General features: G+C 45.4%; 1 protein-coding gene across 3 annotated transcripts in view; it reads right to left on the bottom strand.

Annotated features, from left to right (window-relative positions):
• Nucleotides 1-22,425, bottom strand: part of LOC110515455 (protein jagged-1b) — a 119,113-nt gene extending 96,688 nt beyond the window's left edge. For 2 of the 3 annotated variants that reach the window (XM_036956438.1, XM_036956439.1), the window contains exons 1-3: nt 22,013-22,424; nt 21,164-21,469; nt 7,163-7,214 (exon numbers count right to left, since the gene is read on the bottom strand). In XM_036956438.1, the coding sequence (XP_036812333.1) occupies nt 7,163-7,214; nt 21,164-21,469; nt 22,013-22,090 (436 nt within the window). In that variant the 5' untranslated portion in view covers nt 22,091-22,424. Of the gene's footprint in view, nt 1-7,162; nt 7,215-21,163; nt 21,470-22,012 lie in introns of all 3 variants that reach the window. The other variant, XM_036956440.1, reaches the window with a different exon arrangement.
• Between the last annotated feature and the right edge of the window lie 337 nt (nt 22,426-22,762).

The raw sequence follows: 22,762 nt of genomic DNA, 5'->3' as shown, positions 1-22,762 counted from the left end.
GACTGGAGACCCTCCCACTGCCTGACTGGGGACCCTCCCACTGCCTGACTGGGAACCCTCCCACTGCCTGACTGGGAACCCTCCCACTGCCTGACTGGGAACCCTCCCAATGCCTGCCTCTCTCACACTGTCTGGGGATCCCCCCACTGCCTGACTGGGGACCCTCCCACTGCCTACTGGGGACCCTCCCACTGCCTGCCTCTCTCCCCCTGACTGGGGACCCTCCCACTGCCTGCCTCTCTCACACTGACTGGGGACCCTCCCACTGCCTGACTGGGGACCCTCCCACTGCCTGACTGGGGACCCTCCCACTGCCTGACTGGGGACCCTCCCACTGCCTGACTGGGGACCCTCCCACTGCCTACTGGGGACCCTCCCACTGCCTGACTGGGGACCCTCCCACTGCCTGACTGGGGACCCTCCCACTGCCTGACTGGGGACCCTCCCACTGCCTGACTGGGGACCCTCCCACTGCCTGACTGGGGACCCTCCCACTGCCTGACTGGGGACCCTCCCACTGCCTGCCTCTCTCCCCCTGACTGGGGACCCTCCCACTGCCTGCCTCTCTCCCCCTGACTGGGGACCCTCCCACTGCCTGCCTCTCTCCCCCTGACTGGGGACCCTCCCACTGCCTGACCCTCCCATTGCCTGACTGGGGACCCTCCCACTGCCTGACTGGGGACAGTCCCACTGCCTGCCTCTCTCCCCCTGACTGGAGACCCTCCCACTGCCTGACTGGGGACCCTCCCACTGCCTGACTGGGAACCCTCCCACTGCCTGCCTCTCTCACACTGTCTGGGGATCCCCCCACTGCCTGACTGGGGATCCCCCCACTGCCTGACTGGGGACCCTCCCACTGCCTACTGGGGACCCTCCCACTGCCTGCCTCTCTCCCCCTGACTGGGGACCCTCCCACTGCCTGCCTCTCTCACACTGACTGGGGACCCTCCCACTGCCTGACTGGGGACCCTCCCACTGCCTGACTGGGGACCCTCCCACTGCCTGACTGGGGACCCTCCCACTGCCTACTGGGGACCCTCCCACTGCCTGCCTCTCTCCCCCTGACTGCGGACCCTCCCACTGCCTGACTGGGGACCCTCCCACTGCCTGACTGGGGACCCTCCCACTGCCTGCTTCTCTCCCCCTGACTGGGGACCCTCCCACTGCCTGACTGGGGACCATCCCACTGCCTGCCTCGCTCTCCCTGACTGGGGACCTTCCCACTGCCTGACTGGGGACCCTCCCACTGCCTGCCTCTCTCCCCCTGACTGGGGACCCTCCCACTACCTGCCTCTCTCCCCCTGACTTGGGACCCTCCCACTGCCTGCCTCTCTCCCCCTGACTGGGGACCCTCCCACTGCCTGACTGGGGACCATCCCACTGCCTGCCTCTCTCCCCCTGACTGGGGACCCTTCCACTGCTTGCCTCGCTCTCCCTGACTGGGGACCCTCCCTATGCCTGACTGGGGACCCTCCCACTGTCTACCGCTCTCCCCCTGACTGGGGACCCTCCCACTACCTGCCTCTCTCCCCCTGACTGGGGACCCGCCCACTGCCTGCCTCTCTCCCCCTGACTGGGGACCCTCCCACTGCCTGACTGGGGACCCTCCCACTGCCTGACTGGGGACCCTCCCACTGCCTGACTGGGGACCCTCCCACTGCCTGCCTCTCTCCCCCTGACTGGGGACCCTCCCACTGCCTGACTGGGGACCATCCCACTGCCTGACTCTCTCCCCCTGACTGGGGACCCTCCCACTGCCTGCCTCGCTCTCCCTGACTGGGGACCCTCCCTATGTCTGGGGACCCTCCCTATGCCTGACTGGGGACCCTCCCACTGCCTGCCTGCCTCCCCCCTGACTGGGGACAAAGCCACACTCGCCACAGCCACCAGTAATTACAGAGTGAGACTGACACCAGAAACCACAGTCACATCCAGCCAGGACTCCTGCCAACCAACACTCAGCACTTTCTCCTACTTCACTCACTGTATTCTGTCCTTCTCATACACAGGCCACTCTCCCACACAGACACACTCGTTTGTACACACAGGCTACAAACAAGACAAGTCAAGAGTTAAGTCACACACACACAGAGAGAGAAACATGCATAAAGTCAAGTATTTACACAAGTATCTACTGGGCAAATCCTTGGTAACGGAATTACACAGTCTCAGATTGTTCACTTTAAAATGTATACACAGACTGACCCAGAGAGAGACAGACATACACACACATGTATGGTGGTATTATACATGTTGTATTGTAGTGGTGTAATGTTGTATTGTAGTGGTGTAATGTTGTATTCTAGTGGTGTAATGTTGTATTGTAGTGGTGTAATGTTGTATTGTAGTGGTGTAATGTTGTATTGTAGTGGTGTAATGTTGTATTGTAGTGGTGTAATGTTGTATTGTAGTGGTGTGATGTTGTATTGTAGTGGTGTGATGTTGTATTGTAGTGGTGTGATGTATTGTAGTGGTGTAATGTTGTATTGTAGTGGTGTAATGTTGTATTGTAGTGGTGTAATGTTGTATTGTAGTGGTGTAATGTTGTATTGTAGTGGTGTAATGTTGTATTGTAGTGGTGTAATGTTGTATTGTAGTGGTGTAATGTTGTATTGTAGTGGTGTAATGTTGTATTGTAGTGGTGTAATGTTGTATTGTAGTGGTGTAATGTTGTATTGTAGTGGTGTGATGTTGTATTGTAGTGGTGTAATGTTGTATTGTAGTGGTGTAATGTTGTATTGTAGTGGTGTACTGTTGTATTGTAGATATGTGGTGGTGTAATGTTGTATTGTAGTGGTGTAATGCTGTATTGTAGTGGTGTAATGTTGTATTGTAGTGGTGTAATGTTGTATTGTAGTGGTGTAATGCTGTATTCTAGTGGTGTAATGTTGTATTGTAGTGGTGTAATGTTGTATTGTAGTGGTGTAATGTTGTATTGTAGTGGCGTAATGTTGTATTGTAGTGGTGTAATGTTGTATTGTAGTGGTGTAATGTTGTATTGTAGTGGTGTACTGTTGTATTGTAGATATGTGGTGGTGTAATGTTGTATTGTAGTGGTGTAATGCTGTATTGTAGTGGTGTAATGTTTTATTCTAGTGGTGTAATGTTGTATTGTAGTGGTGTAATGCTGTATTCTAGTGGTGTAATGTTGTATTGTAGTGGTGTAATGTTGTATTGTAGTGGTGTAATGTTGTATTGTAGTGGTGTAATGTTGTATTGTAGATATGTGGTGGTGTAATGTTGTATTGTAGTGGTGTAATGTTATATTGTAGATATGTGGTGGTGTAATGTTGTATTGTAATGCTGTATTGTAGTGGTGTAATGTTGTATTGTAGTGGTGTAATGCTGCATTGTAGTGGTGTAATGTTGTATTGTAGTGGTTTAATGTTGTATTGTAGTGGTGTAATGCTGTATTGTAGTGGTGTAATGTTGTATTGTAGTGGTGTAATGTTGTATTGTAGTGGTTTAATGTTGTATTGTAGATATGTGGTGGTGTAATGTTGTATTGTAGTGGTGTAATGTTGTATTGTAGTGGTGTAATGCTGTATTGTAGTGGTGTAATGTTGTATTGTAGTGGTGTGATGTTGTATTGTAGTGGTGTAATGTTGTATTGTAGTGGTGTAATGTTGTATTGTAGTGGTGTAATGTTGTATTGTAGTGGTGTAATGTTGTATTGTAGTGGTGTAATACTGTATTGTAGTGGTGTAATGTTGTATTGTAGTGGTGTAATGCTGTATTGTAGTGGTGTACTGTTGTAGTGGTGTAATGTTGTGCTGTAGATATGCAGTGGTGTAATGTTATATTGTAGTGGTGTAATGTTGTATTGTAGTGGTGTAATGTTGTATTGTAGTGGTGTAATGCTGTATTGTAGTGGTGTAATGCTGTATTGTAGTGGTGTAATGTTGTATTGTAGTGGTGTAATGTTGTATTGTAGTGGTGTAATGTTGTATTGTAGATATGTGGTGGTGTAATGTTGTATTGTGGTGGTGTAATGTTGTATTGTAGTGGTGTAATGCTGTATTGTAGTGGTGTAATGTTGTATTGTAGTGGTGTAATGCTGTATTGTAGTGTTGTAATGTTGTACTGTAGTGGTGTAATGTTGTACTGTAGTGGTGTAATGTTGTACTGTAGTGGTGTAATGTTGTACTGTAGTGGTGTAATGTTGTATTGTAGTGGTGTAATGTTGTATTGTAGTGGTGTAATGTTGTATTGTAGTGGTGTAATGTTGTATTGTAGTGGTGTAATGTTGTATTGTAGTGGTGTAATGTTGTATTGTAGTGGTGTAATGTTGTATTGTAGTGGTGTAATGTTGTATTGTAGTGGTGTAATGTTGTATTGTAGTGGTGTAATGTTGTATTGTAGTGGTGTAATGTTGTATTGTAGTGGTGTAATGTTGTACTGTAGTGGTGTAATGTTGTACTGTAGTGGTGTAATGTTGTACTGTAGTGGTGTAATGTTGTATTGTAGTGGTGTAATGTTGTATTGTAGTGGTGTAATGTTGTATTGTAGTGGTGTAATGTTGTATTGTAGTGGTGTAATGTTGTATTGTAGTGGTGTAATGTTGTATTGTAGTGGTGTAATGTTGTATTGTAGTGGTGTAATGTTGTATTGTAGTGGTGTGATGTTGTATTATAGTGGTGTAATGTTGTATTGTAGTGGTGTAATGTTGTATTGTAGTGGTGTAATGTTGTATTGTAGTGGTGTAATGTTGTATTCTAGTGGTGTAATGTTGTATTCTAGTGGTGTAATGTTGTATTGTAGTGGTGTAATGTTGTATTGTAGTGGTGTGATGTGATGTTGTATTGTAGTGGTGTAATGTTGTATTGTAGTGGTGTAATGTATTGTAGTGGTGTAATGTTGTATTGTAGTGGTGTAATGTTGTATTGTAGTGGTGTAATGTCGTATTGTAGATATGTAGTGGTGTAATGTTGTATTGTAGTGGTGTAATGTTGTATTGTAGTGGTGTAATGTTGTATTCTAGTGGTGTAATGTTGTATTCTAGTGGTGTAATGTTGTATTGTAGTGGTGTAATGTTGTATTGTAGTGGTGTGATGTTGTATTGTAGTGGTGTAATGTTGTATTGTAGTGGTGTAATGTTGTATTGTAGTGGTGTAATGTTGTATTGTAGTGGTGTAATGTTGTATTGTAGTGGTGTGATGTTGTATTGTAGTGGTGTAATGTTGTATTGTAGATATGTAGTGGTGTAATGTTGTATTGTAGTGGTGTAATGTTGTATTGTAGTGGTGTAATGTTGTATTGTAGTGGTGTAATGTTGTATTGTAGTGGTGTAATGTTGTATTCTAGTGGTGTAATGTTGTATTCTAGTGGTGTAATGTATTGTAGTGGTGTAATGCTGTATTGTAGTGGTGTAATGTTGTATTGTAGTGGTGTAATGTTGTATTCTAGTGGTGTAATGTTGTATTCTAGTGGTGTAATGTTGTATTGTAGTGGTGTACTGTTGTATTGTAGTGGTGTAATGTTGTATTCTAGTGGTGTAATGTTGTATTGTAGTGGTGTAATGTTGTATTGTAGTGGTGTAATGTTGTATTGTAGTGGTGTGATGTCGTATTGTAGATATGTAGTGGTGTAATGTTGTATTGTAGTGGTGTAATGTTGTATTCTAGTGGTGTAATGTTGTATTGTAGTGGTGTAATGTTGTATTGTAGTGGTGTAATGTTGTATTCTAGTGGTGTAATGTTGTATTCTAGTGGTGTAATGTTGTATTCTAGTGGTGTAATGTTGTATTGTAGTGGTGTGATGACGTATTGTAGATATGTAGTGGTGTAATGTTGTATTGTAGCTGGCCAACACATCCAACACAGCCAACACAGTCAACACAGCCAACACAGCCAACACACCTTACCTAGCTGGGGTCAGGGGTCATCAGAATGCTGCTAACATAACCTTTCACCTCCATCCAACGAAACCAGAGGTATTCACCAGAACCACAGCATAGACAGACACTTTAAAATGTGGGATTATGATGTTGACACTTTGCTTTTAATGCCAACCAGTGACCTCACAGGATCCAACCCAACACTGTAACGTCTCACACAATTTCCAACTCAGTCAACATGGTGCTACATAACAGTGCCATGATGAAATGTAGACAGGTTGATCTGAAACGTAAACCAACACACAAACACTACTGCACAATCTCATACACTGTACCGTGTTGGGGATTATATCGTATAGCGGGGTATTTGGAAACTGTACCGTGTTGGGGATTATACCGTATAGCGGGGTATTTGGAAACTGTACCGTGTTGGGGATTATACCGTATAGCGGGGTATTTGGAAACTGTACCGTGTTGGGGATTATACCGTATAGCGGGGTATTTGGAAATTGCAGCGGGATGATTTTGAAAACCATCAGTACCATTGAAACTTTCTTTGAAACGTTTCAATAAATTGGAATGTTTGAAGCTACTTTTTAAATTAATACCTGCAGTCAACTGATGCAATACGTTAGGAGATGAAGCAGACTGCGTTCTTCATTTCAGCCGTCACATTATTTTACATTATGAAGTTTACCGTAGTTCCTCAGAACAGTTGAGCCGTGTTGGTTTGTAAATAACAACATGAGAAAAGGGAAGCAGCTGAGCTCAGCTGTGTCTTTGGTTTGCTAGTAATCTCAGTAACTGGCGGAATTAATAAGGAGACTGGGCATCATATAGTGTCAGATTTCTGCCGTGTTTGAGAAGCGTTTTGGATGAGTAATCTGTACAGCTGCCACTGCCATTTAGATTTACCTCTCCTCGGCCCCTCAGTCTGCTCTTCTCCGAGCAGACAGGCAGGCCGTTTCCCTAGCGACCCCAGTGTACACCATAGGGAACCTATTCAATTCCTAGAGGAGCTATGTCATTAACACTAAAAGTTCCAGATTGGGCTGAAAATGGCAGCCATCTTGGTCAGGGAGAAATCCAAACCAGTCTAATTGGAATGACTGGCAGTAGAGGTATTTCCCTGCATAAGGTAAAACCTAGATAATAATATTATTATTCCTTTATGCAGGAAAATAAAAGGAACGTGATATCAGAAATTGTGAAATAAAATTGTACTATACACTGACCTTAGCTGATAGGCCAGGTAGCAAAACAGACATATTCCTGCACTGGAGCCAGGTCAGCATCCCCCCCAACAACACCCACAGAGCTACTCACCACTCGTGTCGTTATTAGCGTCCAAGGCTTCCACTATCAACGTGTATGACCTCTGGGGAAGACAAAGAGTTCAGGGTCAACAACCAAACAACATCTGAACATCAAAAAAATATATCAACTCAGCAAAAAAAAGGACCCTGTCTTTCAAAGATAATTGAAAATAAATCCAAATAACCTCACAGATCTTCATTGTAAAGGGTTTAAACACTGTTTCCCATGCTTGTTCAATGAACCATAAACAATTAATGAACATGCACCTGTGGAACGGTCGTTACGACACTAACAGCTTACAGACGGTAGGCAATTAAGGTCACAGTTATGAAAACGTAGGACACTAAAGAGGCCTTTCTACCGACTCTGAAAAACACCAAAAGAAAGATGCCCAGGCGTGAACGTGCCTTAGGCATGCTGCAAGGAGGCATGAGGACTGCATATGAGGCCAGGGCAATACATTGCAATGTCTACACTGTGAGAGGCCTAAGGCAGCGATACAGGGAGACAGGATGGACAGCTGATCATCCTCGCAGTGGCAGACCACGTGTAACAACACCTGCACAGGATCGGTACATCAGAACATCACAGCTGCGGGACAAGTACAGGATGGCAACAATAACTGCCCGAGTTACACCAGGAATGCACAATCCCTCCATCAGTGCTCAGACTGTCCACAATAGGCTGAGAGATGCTGGACAGAGGGCTTGTAGGCCTGTTGTAAGGCAGGTCCTCACCCGACATCACCGGCAACAGGAGATGCACTGCAGTACTTAATGCCACACCAGATACTGACTGTTACTTTTGATTTTGACCCCACCTTTGTTCAGGGACACATTATTCCATTTCTGTTAGTCACATGTCTGTGGAACTTGTTCAGTTTATGTCTCAGTTGTTGAATCTTGTTATGTTCATACAAATATTTACACATGTTAAGTTTGCTGAAAATAAACGCAGTTGGCAGTGAGTGAGAATACATTTATTTTTGCTGATATATATATATATATATATAAAACACTGAAAACCTCTAACAGCAACAGTTCAAACTAACAGCAACACCATCTGCGATAGTATCTGGTGTCTGTGTGACTGCAAACTATAAAATTAAGATTGAGAATCCTAGAACGGCATGGTATGAAGGTCAGCCATTTTGGTCAGGGAGTTGGTCAACCATGGTTTGCCAACGCTGTGATAAATGATTTGAATCCATTATTTTACATGATCCTATCTGCACTGTTTTAACTAGGCAGACCATTTAAGGAATTATCCCATAAATTGCTGAAATTAACTGCCAATATACCATTCAAACAATGCAGTCAACCCACAGCCATACACTGGCTGAAACCAGCTGAACAAAAATTAGACAAGTTGAAAATACAACAAGTACTGCTATTGTCATATACAGTATATGCACATAATAGTATTTTTCCTGAGTATTCATGAGTATTTCTTGCCAATTGAAAGGGTTTTCCATGCTAGCAGTCGTGCCTGTATGTCAGTCTCACAGTAGCAACGTAACTTGAACTACAAGACAATACATTTCAGGCATTCACATTTCAGGCATTCACATTTCAGGCATTCACATTTCAGGCATTCACATTTCAGGCATTCACAGCTTAGATTTTGAAACGCATTTAGTCTTAAATTTACTGTTAAGTGAACCTTGCATTGTTATACATAGATACAATTTTTGTAAATAATCTCAGGAGGGCTTAAAGTGTACAGTGGCACAAAAAGCACTCCCTCTATAGAGAATGTAAATTGCAATAAATATTGCTCAATACTGACTTTGCATAATATTGTAGTCCATTGCGTATATTTATACCACAAACCACTGGTTTCCATGTATGTTATGAGGAGACGTTGCTGTTCTGTCTTTTCACCATTAATCACTGTTACTCCAAATAAGCACGGTATGCTCCTACCACGCCCAATATGCTCCTACCACGCCCGGTATGCTCCCACCACGCCCGGTATGCTCCTACCACGCCCGGTATGCTCCCACTAAGCTCCTACCACGCCCGGTATGCTCTCACTAAGCTCCTACCACGCCCGGGATTCTCCCACCACGCCCGGGATTCTCCCACCACGCCCAATATGCTCCTACCACGCCCGGTATTCTCCCACCACGCCCGGTATTCTCCCACCACGCCCGGTATTCTCCCACCACGCCCGGTATTCTCCCACCACGCCCGGGATTCTCCCACCACGCCCGGGATTCTCCCACCACGCCCGGGATTCTCCCACCACGCCCGGGATTCTCCCACCACGCCCAATATGCTCCTACCACGCCCGGTATTCTCCTACCACGCCCGGTATGCTCCTACCACGCCCAATATGCTCCTACCACGCCCGGTATTCTCCTACCACGCCCGGTATTCTCCTACCACGCCCGGTATTCTCCTACCACGCCCGGTATTCTCCTACCACGCCCGGTATTCTCCTACCACGCCCGGTATTCTCCTACCACGCCCGGTATTCTCCTACCACGCCCAATATGCTCCTACCACGCCCAATATGCTCCTACTAAACCCGGGTTGCATTGAAACACATGGGGTTGTGTGTTTTTATCTGGAAAATTCAATGAGCATAGATATATTTTGTCCAGATCTAAGTTGGTTAAAACACATGGCTAAAGTTCTGCATATTATGAATCTAGCCATGGTGCCTTTAGCAAACATTAGAACCAATTAGAATCCTCTAATCTCTCCAAGACATCTGGAGTGGACAGGAAGTGGTTGATGCAGAGAGAGAAGATGAAGACTAGGGTTGAGGGATTTAAAAAAAATGGGACAAAAATAGAAACAAATGAAGGAGAAGATGACTTTGGGACGACTACTCATGTAGTTCGGGCTGGGGCATTTTCATATTGTCACCCTTCATTCATCCCGGTGATTTGTGGTCCACAACCTGTACACCAGTAGAAAGGTCGATTTGAAATTGTCAGCAGACAGGGTCAATCCCAAACCTTAACCGGAGTCAATCCCAAACCTTAACCGGAGTCAATCCCAAACCTTAACCGGAGTCAATACCTCAAGATTTTCAGAGGTAATGACTAAACTTACAAAATGTGACTTTTGGAAACAACTTCTAAATTTTACATTTGAGAAACATGGATGAATTTTTGAATGACTACCTCATCTCTGTACCCCACACATACAATTATCAGTCGAGCAGTGCATTTCAAACACTGATTCAACCACAAAAGATAAGGGAGGTTTTCCAATGCCTCACAAAGGGCACATATTGGTATGTGTGTTTAAAAATAATAATAAAAAAGCAAACATTGAATATCCCTTTTTATTATAGTGAGTTTATTAATTACACCTTGGATGGTGTATCAATACAACCAGTCACGACAAAGATACAGGCGTCCTTCCTAACTCAGTTGCCCGGGAAAAAAAAGAAAAAACAGTTTGAGTTTAATGGCTGTGATATGAGAAAACTGAGGATGGATCAACAATCAACAATACTAACCTAATTGACAGAGTGAAAAGAAGGAAGCCTGTACAAAATAAACTATATTCCAAACATCCTGTTTGCAACAAGGCACTAAAGTAATACTTCAGAAAATGTGGCAAAGCAATTAACTTTTGTCCTGAAAACATATTACTGAGTACCACTCTCAATGTTTTCAAGCATAGTGGTGGCTGCATCATGTTATGGGTATGCTTGTAGGACTGGAGAGTTTTCAGGATAAAAAAGAAATCCTAGCAAAATCCTAGAGGAAAATCTGGTTCAGTCTGCTTTCCACCAGACACTGGGAGATGAATTCACCTTTCAGCTGGACAAAACACAAAGCCAAATATACACAGCAATTTCTTCCCAAGAAGACAGTGAATGTTCCTGAGTGGCCAAATTAGACTTAAAATTGTACTTTAAAATCTGTGGCAAGACATGAACCATGGTTGTCTAGCAATGATCAACAACCAATGTGTCAGAACTTGAAGAATTTAGAAAATAATAAAATGGGTAAATATTGCACAATCCAGGTGTGCAAAGCTCTAACAGACTTACCCAGAGAGACTCACAGCTGTAATCAATGCCAAAGGTGCTTCTACAAAGTGCTGACTCAGGGGTGTGAATACTTCTCCATTTTGAATCCAGGATGTAACACAACAAAATGTGGAATAAGTCAAGGGATATGAATACTTTATATATGTTTAGAAATGTCTCAATTTAGATTTTGGTGGGATTAATAAGTACACTTATCCAATTTATAATTATATGACAATATTTTAGGTTGACAATTCTATTCCACAATTTCCTTTTATTTTACTCCATAAAGGAATAATAATTTTATTGTCTAGGTTTTACCTTATGGAGGGAAATACCTCTACTGCCAGTCATTCCAATTAGACTGGTTTGGATTTCTCCCTGACCAAGATGGCTGCCATTTTCAGCCCAATCTGGAACTTTGAAGGTTTATGACATACAGTGGCTTGCAAAAGTGTTCACCCCCTTTGGCATTTCTTCCTATTTTGTTGCCTTACAACCTGGAATTAAAATATATATATATATTTTTTTTTTGGGGGGGGGGGGGGGTTGATTTACACAACATGCCTACCACTTTGAAGATGCAAAATATATGTTATCATTAAACAAGAGAAACGACCAAAAAACAGAACTTGAGCGTGCATAACGAATCACCGCCCCAAAGTCAATACTTTGTAGAGCCACCTTCTGCAGCAATTACAGCTGCAAGTCTCTTGGGGTATGTCTCTATAAGCTTGGCACATCTAGCCACTGGGATGTTTTCCCATTCTTCAAGTTAAAACTGCTCCTGCTCCTTCAAGTTGAATGGGTTCCGCTGGTCTACAGCAATCTTTAAGTCATACCACAGATTCTCAATTAGATTGATGTCTGGGCTTTGAGTAAGCCATTCCAAGACATTTAAATGTTTCCCCTTAAACACTTGAGTGTTGCTTTAGCAGTATGCTTAGGGTTATTGTCCTGCTGGAAGGTGAACCTCTGTCCCAGTCTCAAATCTCTGGAAGACTGAAACAGCTTTCCCTCAACAATTTCCCTGTATTTAGCACCATCCATCAATCCTTCAATTCTGACCAGTTTCCAAGTCCCTGCCGATGAAAAACATCCCCACAGCATGATGCTGCCACCACCATGCTTCACTGTGGGGATGGGTTTCTCATGGTGATGAGAGGTGTTGAGTTTGCACCAGACATAGCGTTTTCCTTAATGGCCAAAAAGCTCAATTTTAGTCTCATCTGGCCAGAGTACCTTCTTCCATATGTTTCTGGCCCCTTTTCCATAAAGCCCAGCTCTGTGGAGTGTACTGCTTAAAGTGGTCCTATGGACAGATACTCCAATCTCCGCTGTGGAGCTTTGCAGCTCCTTCAGGGTTATCTTTGGTCTCTTTGTTGCCTCTCTGATTACTGCCCTCCTTGCCTGGTCCGTGAGTTTAGGTGGGCAGCCCTCTCTTGGCAGGTTTGTTGTGGTGCCATATTGGCTTTGGGGGTGACCAGTGAGATATACCTGCTGGAGCGCGTGCTACGAGTGGGTGCTGCTATGGTGACATGATGCTGCCACCCCCACAACATGATGCTGCCACCCCCACAACATGATGCTGCCACCCCAGTCCTTGGTTCCAAATATTGGGGGGAAGATGCCAGAGCTGAGGATGATGTTAAAGAGTTTAAGTATTTAAGCCAATTGGAGTTTGTGGACTGTATATTTGATAATTTCATTGAGGATACCATCAACACCACATAACCCACTTTTTGGGTTGGAGGGTTTTTATTTTGTCCTGTAGTTCATTCAAGGTAATTGGAGAATCCAGTGGGTTCTGGTAGTCTTTAATAGTTGATTCTAAGATTTGTATTTGATCATGTATATGTTTTTGCTGTTTGTTCTTTGTTATAGAGCCAATAAGATTGGAGAAGTGGTTTACCCATGCATCTCCATTTTGGATAGATAACTCTTCGTGTTGTTGTTTGTTCATTGTTTTTACAATTTTCCCCAGAAGTGGTTAGCCTCTTTGGGATAGGGGGCAGCATTTTCACTTTTGGATAAATAGAGTGCCCAATTTCAACTTCCTGCTACTCATGCCAAGAAAATAAGATATGCATATTATTAGTAGATTTGGATAGAAAACACTTTCTACAACTGTTTGAATCATGTCTGTGAGTATAACATAACTTATGTAGCAGGCAAAACCCCAAAGACTAACCATTCAGATTTTTTTTTTTAGGTCACTGTCTAGTCAATGAGTTTCATTGGGAAACAAGATTTCTAAGGCACTTGTTTACAGTTCCTACCGCTTCCACTGGATGTCACCAGTCTTTGGGAATTGGTTGAGGTTATTCATTATTGTGTAATGAAGAAGTACGGCCATCTTTGATCAGGGTAACGTTATGTGTACTGTTTGAGAGTTGCGCAAGACTAGAAAAGTAGCGTTAGTTTGTGATCCTCCTGTATTGAAAACAGATGGACCCGTCTTCAATTTGATCGATTATTAACGTTTAAAATACCTAAAGTTGTATTACAAAAGTAGTTTGAAATGTTTTGGCAAAGTTTACAGGTGACTTTTGAGATATTTTGTGGTGACGTTGCGCAAATTGGAAGCATTTTTTTTCTGGATCAAACGCGCCAAATAAATGGACATTTTGGATAAATATCGACGGAATAAACCGAACAAAAGGACCATTTGTGATGTTTATGGGACATATTGGAGTGCCAACAGAAGAAGCTTGTCAAAGGTAATGTATGATTTAGATTTTATTTCTGCATTTTGTGTGGTGCCTGCAGGGTTGAAATATGCTACCCTCTTTGTTTACTGTTGTGCTATCATCAGATAATAGCTTCTTATGCCTTCGCCGAAAAGCCTTTTTAAAATCTGACATGTTGGCTGGATTCACAATGAGCGTAGCTTTAATTTGGTATCTTACATGTGTGATTTAATGAAAGTTTGAATTTTATAGTATTTTATTTGAGAGAGAGGTTAAACAGGTCAACCTTTTTCTTAAGTTGTCTGTTTGACATTTTTAGATTTGAAGCTGAGAGGTCAAATATACTGTTTAGGTTTTCTACTGCCATGTTTACACCTTCACTATTACAGTGAAACATTTTGTCCAGGAAGTTGTCTAGAAGGGAGTGAATTTGTTGTTGCTCAATTGTTTTTTGGTAGATTTCCACACAACTTTCCTTCCATCTATAACATTTCTTAGTATTGTTCCGTTCCTTGAACTTTGATGCCTCATGATTGAGTATTTCTCTGTTCAGGTAGACTGTGATTTTGCTGTGATCTGATGGGGGTGTCAGTGGGCTGACTGTGAACGCTCTGAGAGACTCTGGGTTGAGGTCAGTGATAAAGTAGTCTACAGTACTACTGCCAAGAGATGAGCTATTGGTGTACCTACCATAGGAGTCCCCTCGAAGCCTACCATTGACTATGTACAGACCCAGCGTGCGACAGAGCTGCAGGAGTTGTGACCCGTTTTTGTTGGTTATGTTGTCGTAGTTGTGCCTAGGGGGGCATATGGGGGAGGGAATGCTGTCACCTCCAGGTAGGTGTTTGTCCCCCTGTGTGCTGAGGGTGTCAGAGGGTATCTTCTCTGTGGCTGTGAATGGAGCTATTGTACATGGTTACAATCAGCTTGGCAGACTGTTCATCTCATTGACTTTAGATTTAGTCAACCCTGTGATGTTGTAGACATTGGCAGGCCTGGCGATCAGTTTGTCCACAGATAGTCGCCTATACAAGCAGCACAAGGCTAAGGTCCATGTTGATATCAATGTCATGACAACTTGATAACACAAATTAACGAAAACAGAAAACTTTCCATAAGAAAAAAAAGACTGTTTCAAGTCTCTCATTATAGTAAACTACCCAGACATGGAACATTATTTAAAAATGTCACAAATAATGGATGGACTTATCTCAGCACTGCTCGAATGACAGCTGTCCACGATAGGGTCAGACAGGGTTCCATTTCAGTGTTGATGGGTCTTGGCCCTAGTTGCCGTTGTACAGAACAGAGGAGGTCTTTCCCCATTGGTTAGACCTAGAGGTCGTTATAATAGAATGGAGGCCGTCTTTCATTGAGCTCCGGCTTCCTCCTCCTCCCAGGTGTCTCTGTACTTCAGCAAGCAGCAACAATCACCAGGGATAGTTATCATATCAACTCTTTGTACTCAGAAAATTGATTGGCTCTTGTGGACAGACGGCAGAGGCGGGTGATTGGTTGGGTGCCACTGGTTGATAAAAAGGGACATGGTAAGGACTGAAGCTCTGCTTTGCCTGGAGCTGGCCTTCTGTCCCTCCCAGCTATGTCTGCCACTGGGCCTGGGCCTGCTGTCCCTCCCAGCTATGTCTGCCACTGGGCCTGGGCCTGCTGTCCCTCCCAGCTATGTCTGTCACTGGGCCTGGGCCTGCTATCCCTCCCAGCTATGCCTGTCACTGGGCCTGGGTCTGCTGTCCCTCCGAGCTATGCCTGTCACTGGGCCTGGGCCTGCTGTCCCTCCCAGCTATGTCTGCCACTGGGCCTGGGCCTGCTGTCCCTCCCAGCTATGTCTGCCACTGGGCCTGGGCCTGCTGTCCCTCCCAGCTATGTCTGTCACTGGGCCTGGGCCTGCTGTCCCTCCCAGCTATGTCTGTCACTGGGCCTGGGCCTGCTATCCCTCCCAGCTATGCCTGTCACTGGGCCTGGGCCTGCTGTCCCTCCCAGCTATGTCTGTCACTGGGCCTGGGCCTGCTGTCCCTCCCAGCTATGCCTGTCACTGGGCCTGGGCCTGCTGTCCCTCCCAGCTATGCCTGTCACTGGGCCTGGGCCTGCTGTCCCTCCCAGCTATGTCTGTCACTGGGCCTGGGCCTGCTGTCCCTCCCAGCTATGTCTGTCACTGGGCCTGGGCCTGCTATCCCTCCCAGCTATGTCTGTCACTGGGCCTGGGCCTGCTGTCCCTCCCAGCTATGCCTGTCACTGGGCCTGGGCCTGCTGTCCCTCCCAGCTATGCCTGTCACTGGGCCTGGGCCTGCTGTCCCTCCCAGCGAGGCCTGTCACTGGGCCTGGGCCTGCTGTCCCTCCCAGCTATGTCTGTCACTGGGCCTGGGCCTGCTATCCCTCCCAGCTATGCCTGTCACTGGGCCTGGGCCTGCTGTCCCTCCGAGCTATGCCTGTCACTGGGCCTGGGCCTGCTGTCCCTCCCAGCTATGTCTGTCACTGGGCCTGGGCCTGCTGTCCCTCCCAGCTATGTCTGTCACTGGGCCTGGGCCTGCTATCCCTCCCAGCTATGTCTGTCACTGGGCCTGGGCCTGCTGTCCCTCCCAGCTATGTCTGTCACTGGGCCTGGGCCTGCTATCCCTCCCAGCTATGTCTGTCACTGGGCCTGGGCCTGCTGTCCCTCCCAGCTATGCCTGTCACTGGGCCTGGGCCTGCTGTCCCTCCCAGCTATGCCTGTCACTGGGCCTGGGCCTGCTGTCCCTCCCAGCTATGTCTGTCACTGGGCCTGGGCCTGCTGTCCCTCCCAGCTATGTCTGTCACTGGGCCTGGGCCTGCTATCCCTCCCAGCTATGTCTGTCACTGGGCCTGGGCCTGCTGTCCCTCCCAGCTATGCCTGTCACTGGGCCTGGGCCTGCTGTCCCTCCCAGCTATGCCTGTCACTGGGCCTGGGCCTGCTGTCCCTCCCAGCGAGGCCTGTCACTGGGCCTGGGCCTGCTGTCCCTCCCAGCGATGCCTGTCACTGGGCCTGGGCCTGCTGTCCCTCCCAGCGATGCCTGTCACTGGGCCTGGGCCTGCGGTCCCTCCCAGCTATGCCTGTCACTGGGCCTGGGGCTTTGATTGGGTCCCTCTCGTCCCGCCACACTCGGTTGGAACTCAGGCATTTCCTTAACCACACCACCCACACTCCACTGCTGTACTTAATGAGGATAGGCCTGGCTATCCATCCACACGCTGTGACAGTATAAAGACAACCAGCTCAGCCAAAAGCGTCTTCAGCATTCCCCCTATCTTGATATAAACTAGTTAAAGTAAGTAGTTAGACAACTTATTAAGCTAGCCATCTTCCCTTACTGAAACACATTCAGCGAACCATGCTTTCCAGACACAGACACACAGAGAGAGAGACAGACAAACAGAGACAAACAGAGAGAGACAGAAACAGAGACAAACAGAGAGAGACAGCCAAACAGAGAGAGACAGACAAACAGAGAGAGAGAGACAGACAAACAGAGAGAGAGAGACAGACACACAGAGAGAGAGACACAGAGAGAAACACAGAGACAGACAAACAGAGAGAGAGAGACAGACAAACAGAGAGAGACAGAAACAGAGACAAACAGAGAGAGACACAGAGAGAAACACAGAGACAGACAAACAGAGAGACAGAAACAGAGAGAGACAGAAACAGAGACACAGAGAGAGACAGGCTCAATGGCCCTGGCTACTACAGGAATGTAAGTGGCCCTTGCTCTAGCTTTGGAACATCTGCAGAACACCTTTGCATGTTACGCCACGCACATTCCCACAGACAGAGGGACCATGGTGACAGGGACCATGGTGACAGGGAAGGACCAGCCAGGCTGACTGTTCCACCTTACTGCACCCTGTGTGTGGCAGCCTAGGGAAGCCTTCTGAAAACTACAAACTGTCCCAAATCCAGATCTGTTTAAAATCACTAAGATATGCATTTAGCGGCACACCGTCTGTATTTGAGTATTTTGAAAGTCATATGATCTTGAAAACTTGATTACTGACATGCAAAGCATTTTGGGGATTATATCAACAATTGACTGAGGAAACAAATACCAAAAGAGAGCTTTTGGATGGAATTTCCCTTTAAAAAGGTTGACTTTTGCCAAAAAGTAAAAACAGCATTCAAAGAGTCCATTATGTTTTTTTCTAATTCCATTGAGCTAAAAAATAGCAACACTTCGTTTGACTGTTTTAAAAGACTTCTCAGATACTGGGGAGGGGGAACCAGGTTGCACATGTCAATTTCCAGTCTGCCTATACAACCCATCAAGCAGTAATGCACTACTATTGGGACATTTCTGTTGGTTACATTGCAACAGGAAAGATGAATCAAGCATATCTATCTATCGATCTATATCTTATGAAATAGGCCTAGAACTTGAACCCAGATCTGACAGCAGCATGTAGGGACTAGGAGGAAGAACATAGTGGGGCTGGAGAAGAGTGAAACCTGGGCCAAGTTGTTTAACGTTGCAGAACGCCACGAATACAGCTGATGTTAAGAGGCATACATGTTCTACAATGCATATTTCTATCTGAGTGTTAAAACGTTTTGGTCCTGCACCCCTTAAGGGTCAAATTAGTCTCTTCCCAAAGCTGTAGTGGAGTGCCCCGAGTGAGTCTGCCAGGCAAGACTAGGGTCATACCACATGTTTACTGTCTCTTGTTCATAGCAACACTGGGGTTAGTAAACCACAATCTTCCACACAACATCATAACACCAAACCAGAGTCCCTGTCACAACATGACATTAATTCACAGTGTAAGAATTGAGAGGTGGGAACCAGAACTGACATGATCAAAGGGTGGAGTCCTCTGACAACTTGGGGCCAGCTGGATACAGGTGGGAATAGAAACAACTTGGGGCCAGCTGGATACAGGTGGGAATAGAAACAACTTGGGGCCAGCTGGATACAGGGTGGAGTCCTCTGACAACTTGGGGCCAGCTGGATACAGGGGGGAATAGAAACAACTTGGGGCCAGCTGGATACAGGGTGGAGTCCTCTGACAACTTGGGGCCAGCTGGATACAGGGGGGAAACCTAACAACTTGGGGCCAGCTGGATACAGGGGGGAAACCTAACAACTTGGGGCCAGCTGAATACAGGGTGGACACCTAACAACTTGGGACCAGCTGAATGCAGGGTGGAATCCTCTGACAACTTGGGGCCAGCTGAATACAGGGTGGACACCTAACAACTTGGGGCCAGCTGAATACAGGGTGGAATCCTCTGACAACTTGGGGCCAGCTGAATACAGGGTGGAATCCTCTGACAACTTGGGGCCAGCTGAATACAGGGTGGAATAGTAACTACTTGGAGCCAGCTGAATACAGGGTGGAAACCTAACAACTTGGGGCCAGCTGAATACAGGGTGGACACCTAACAACTTGGGACCAGCTGAATGCAGGGTGGAATCCTCTGACAACTTGGGGCCTGCTGAATACAGGGTGGAATAGTAACAACTTGGGGCCAGCTGAATACAGGGTGGAATCCTCTGACAACTTGGGGCCAGCTGAATACAAGGTGGAATCCTCTGACAACTTGGGGCCAGCTGAATACAGGGTGGAATAGTAACAACTTGGGGCCAGCTGGATACAGGGTGGAATAGTAACAACTCGGGGCCAGCTGGATACAGGGTGGAATAGTAACAACTTGGGGCCAGCTGAATACAGGGGGAAACCTAACAACTTGGGGCCAGCTGGATACAGGGGGAAACCTAACAACTTGGGGCCAGCTGGATACAGGGGGAAACCTAACAACTTGGGGCCAGCTGGATACAGGGTAGAAACCTAACAACTTGGGGCCAGCTGGATACAGGGGGAAACCTAACAACTTGGGGCCAGCTGGATACAGGGGGAAACCTAACAACTTGGGGCCAGCTGGATACAGGGTAGAAACGTAACAACTTGGGGCCAGCTGAATACAGGGTGGAATAGTAACAACTTGTTGCCAGCTGAATACAGGGTGGAATAGTAACAACTTGTTGCCAGCTGAATACAGGGTGAAATAGTAACAACTTGTTGCCAGCTGAATACAGGGTGGAATAGTAACAACTTGTTGCCAGCTGAATACAGGGTGGAATCCTCTGACAACTTGGGGCCAGCTGAATACAAGGTGGAATCCTCTGACAACTTGGGGCCAGCTGAATACAGGGTGGAATAGTAACAACTTGGGGCCAGCTGGATACAGGGTGGAATAGTAACAACTCGGGGCCAGCTGGATACAGGGTGGAATAGTAACAACTTGGGGCCAGCTGAATACAGGGGGAAACCTAACAACTTGGGGCCAGCTGGATACAGGGTGGAAACCTAACAACTTGGGGCCAGCTGGATACAGGGGGAAACCTAACAACTTGGGGCCAGCTGGATACAGGGTAGAAACCTAACAACTTGGGGCCAGCTGGATACAGGGGGAAACCTAACAATTTGGGGCCAGCTGGATACAGGGGGAAACCTAACAACTTGGGGCCAGCTGGATACAGGGTAGAAACGTAACAACTTGGGGCCAGCTGAATACAGGGTGGAATAGTAACAACTTGTTGCCAGCTGAATACAGGGTGGAATAGTAACAACTTGTTGCCGGCTGAATACAGGGTGAAATAGTAACAACTTTTTGCCAGCTGAATACAGGGTGGAATAGTAACAACTTGTTGCCAGCTTAATACAGGGTGGAATAGTAACAACTTGTTGCCAGCTGAATACAGGGTGAAATAGTAACAACTTGTTGCCAGCTGAATACAGGGTGGAATAGTAACAACTTGTTGCCAGCTGAATACAGGGTGGAATAGTAACAACTTGTTGCCAGCTGGATAACAGAACTCCATGGGGCCACCTCTGCCAGATGTTATTGATAGAAGAATACTCTGAATGAAGAAATAAAAAACCTTGTCCTACTGTAGGCTCTCCATATTTCTAGCATAATAATGACTGGCATAATTTAAATCGTGGATTTCTCTTTGTAGAAAACAAATGACAATTTCACACCTGTGGTCTGGTGAATTAGTTAATGAGGAAGCCATGGAGATCTCCCGTGTCAAATGACTTAATGGTAGGTAGGTTGACAGACAATATGCAACATTAAACCATTCTCTATGTTTTATTCTTATTGGACTAGACAAGTGATTGATTAGCAGTATAATTGCAAATATAACCGAGCTAAAGTTACATCCCATAACACGTAGAGACAATACAATCCTTTTCGTATTTTTTTTAAAACCCCAAAAATATTATGGTTATCCTGTTTTAACAGTCTAGCCTAATTATGTTTAGGTAATTGAAGAGGTCTAAGATAGTTACTTACTGGCCAGGCAAAACTGAACGGCAAAACAATCCTGGATCGTTCATTCCTCGCAGAGCTCTTCAAAGAAAACACATTTCCTCCCAGGACAGGCGTAGATCCGGACCCGAAACTGCACGGTCCCGCAGCCGAGACCCGCGACTGGTATTCCTTCAAACACACTTTAAAATACGTATCACACTCATCCATCCTGCATTTCCGATCCCCGGTGATCCGTGAACCGTCACAACACTGCCCGTTAAGAAGCTCGCCGTTCCGGTTGTTCATCGATAAGATGTCCAACTCGAACTGACCGGTTCCCTCCACCACCTGTTGGTAAAAGCAGAACCAAGGAACGGTGAAACCGCTGGACATGGAGAGAGTGTAACAGCGCAGACAAACGGTGCAGTTTGCTTTTATAGATTCATGCAAAATAAACTGTTGCTGAGAATTCCACATTTTGTGGAGTTAAAATCTCAGCGAGGCAAAGTGAAATTATTGCACTGATAGATAGTCAGCTAGAAAAACAACAAAAACAGTTGCAAGCGCCTCTACAAAACGATGTAAACTATGGATAATATAATCACACTAATTGAGCCATAAAGTTCTCGAAAACAACTAAATCTGACTTGTTAAACACATTTGACCGGGCAAAACTCAAAACGGGCTTGGTGAGGAGGGTTGCACCCGATCAATGCAGTTCAACAACACATAAAAACACAAACAACCATAGAACTTATATACTCTAACTATACATTTCCCACAGTCCGAACATGATGTTTTAAATCAACGTAGCATACTGAAGAATCAATTCGTCCACAGTAGCCCTCTGGGCATATTCCACAATGTGCAACGGTAAAGTAATCCACATACCTTTGCATAAAACCACAACAACAACGCATGTAAACAAAAAGCAGCAACGCCAACAACCGAGCCCAGTCTCAAAACCATGTCTCTGGTGTTGTCTTGCAGCTCCGCTTGGAAACTAGACCGCGTCTGGCCGATTAAAAGCACCAATGCACTTCTCCAATGCAAAACATGCACGGAGTAGAGAACAAGACTTTCTCCAACAAGACACAGTTTTGCAACACAGATTTTTTTTAAATAAAAACGCTTCCTTTTTCCTTTCCTCTGTCTGCTCAGGGTCTTCTAGTTAGTTCGTATCTTTATATTCCTTTGCTATCCATTTAGTTATCTGCAGAAAAAAAGCATGCAGGTTGATTTACTCTGTCTGTCCACAGTTGATCTGAAAGCTTGTCCGAACTACACAGAAAGTGACTGGCTAGAACGCTGATTTACATATATTCATGAAGCAAGGAGTAGAAGACCACGCCTCTGCAAAACGTATGTTATGAATTCAAATTTGTTGTGACTAACTTTGGCTCCATATTTAACATGTTATGTAAAATATGTGTTTGAAAAAAAAATAAAAAAAATAAGATGAATCAGCCCCATGAGTGAGTCTGAGAATTCAGATTATGTAGAAAATAAACTTGGAGAAATTCCCAGTTTCTGGCACATTATTTGTTATTTGTGATGTGGAATACTGATCATGTCTAAAGAACCAATGTGTCCTATGATGAGTGTTGTTTGTCAAGCCGTTTAGGCTCCTCTTATCTTCTA

Source organism: Oncorhynchus mykiss, chromosome 20 (assembly GCF_013265735.2).
Source record: "Oncorhynchus mykiss isolate Arlee chromosome 20, USDA_OmykA_1.1, whole genome shotgun sequence".
Taxonomy (NCBI): domain Eukaryota; kingdom Metazoa; phylum Chordata; class Actinopteri; order Salmoniformes; family Salmonidae; genus Oncorhynchus; species Oncorhynchus mykiss.
This window is presented reverse-complemented; position numbering and strand designations above follow the sequence as displayed.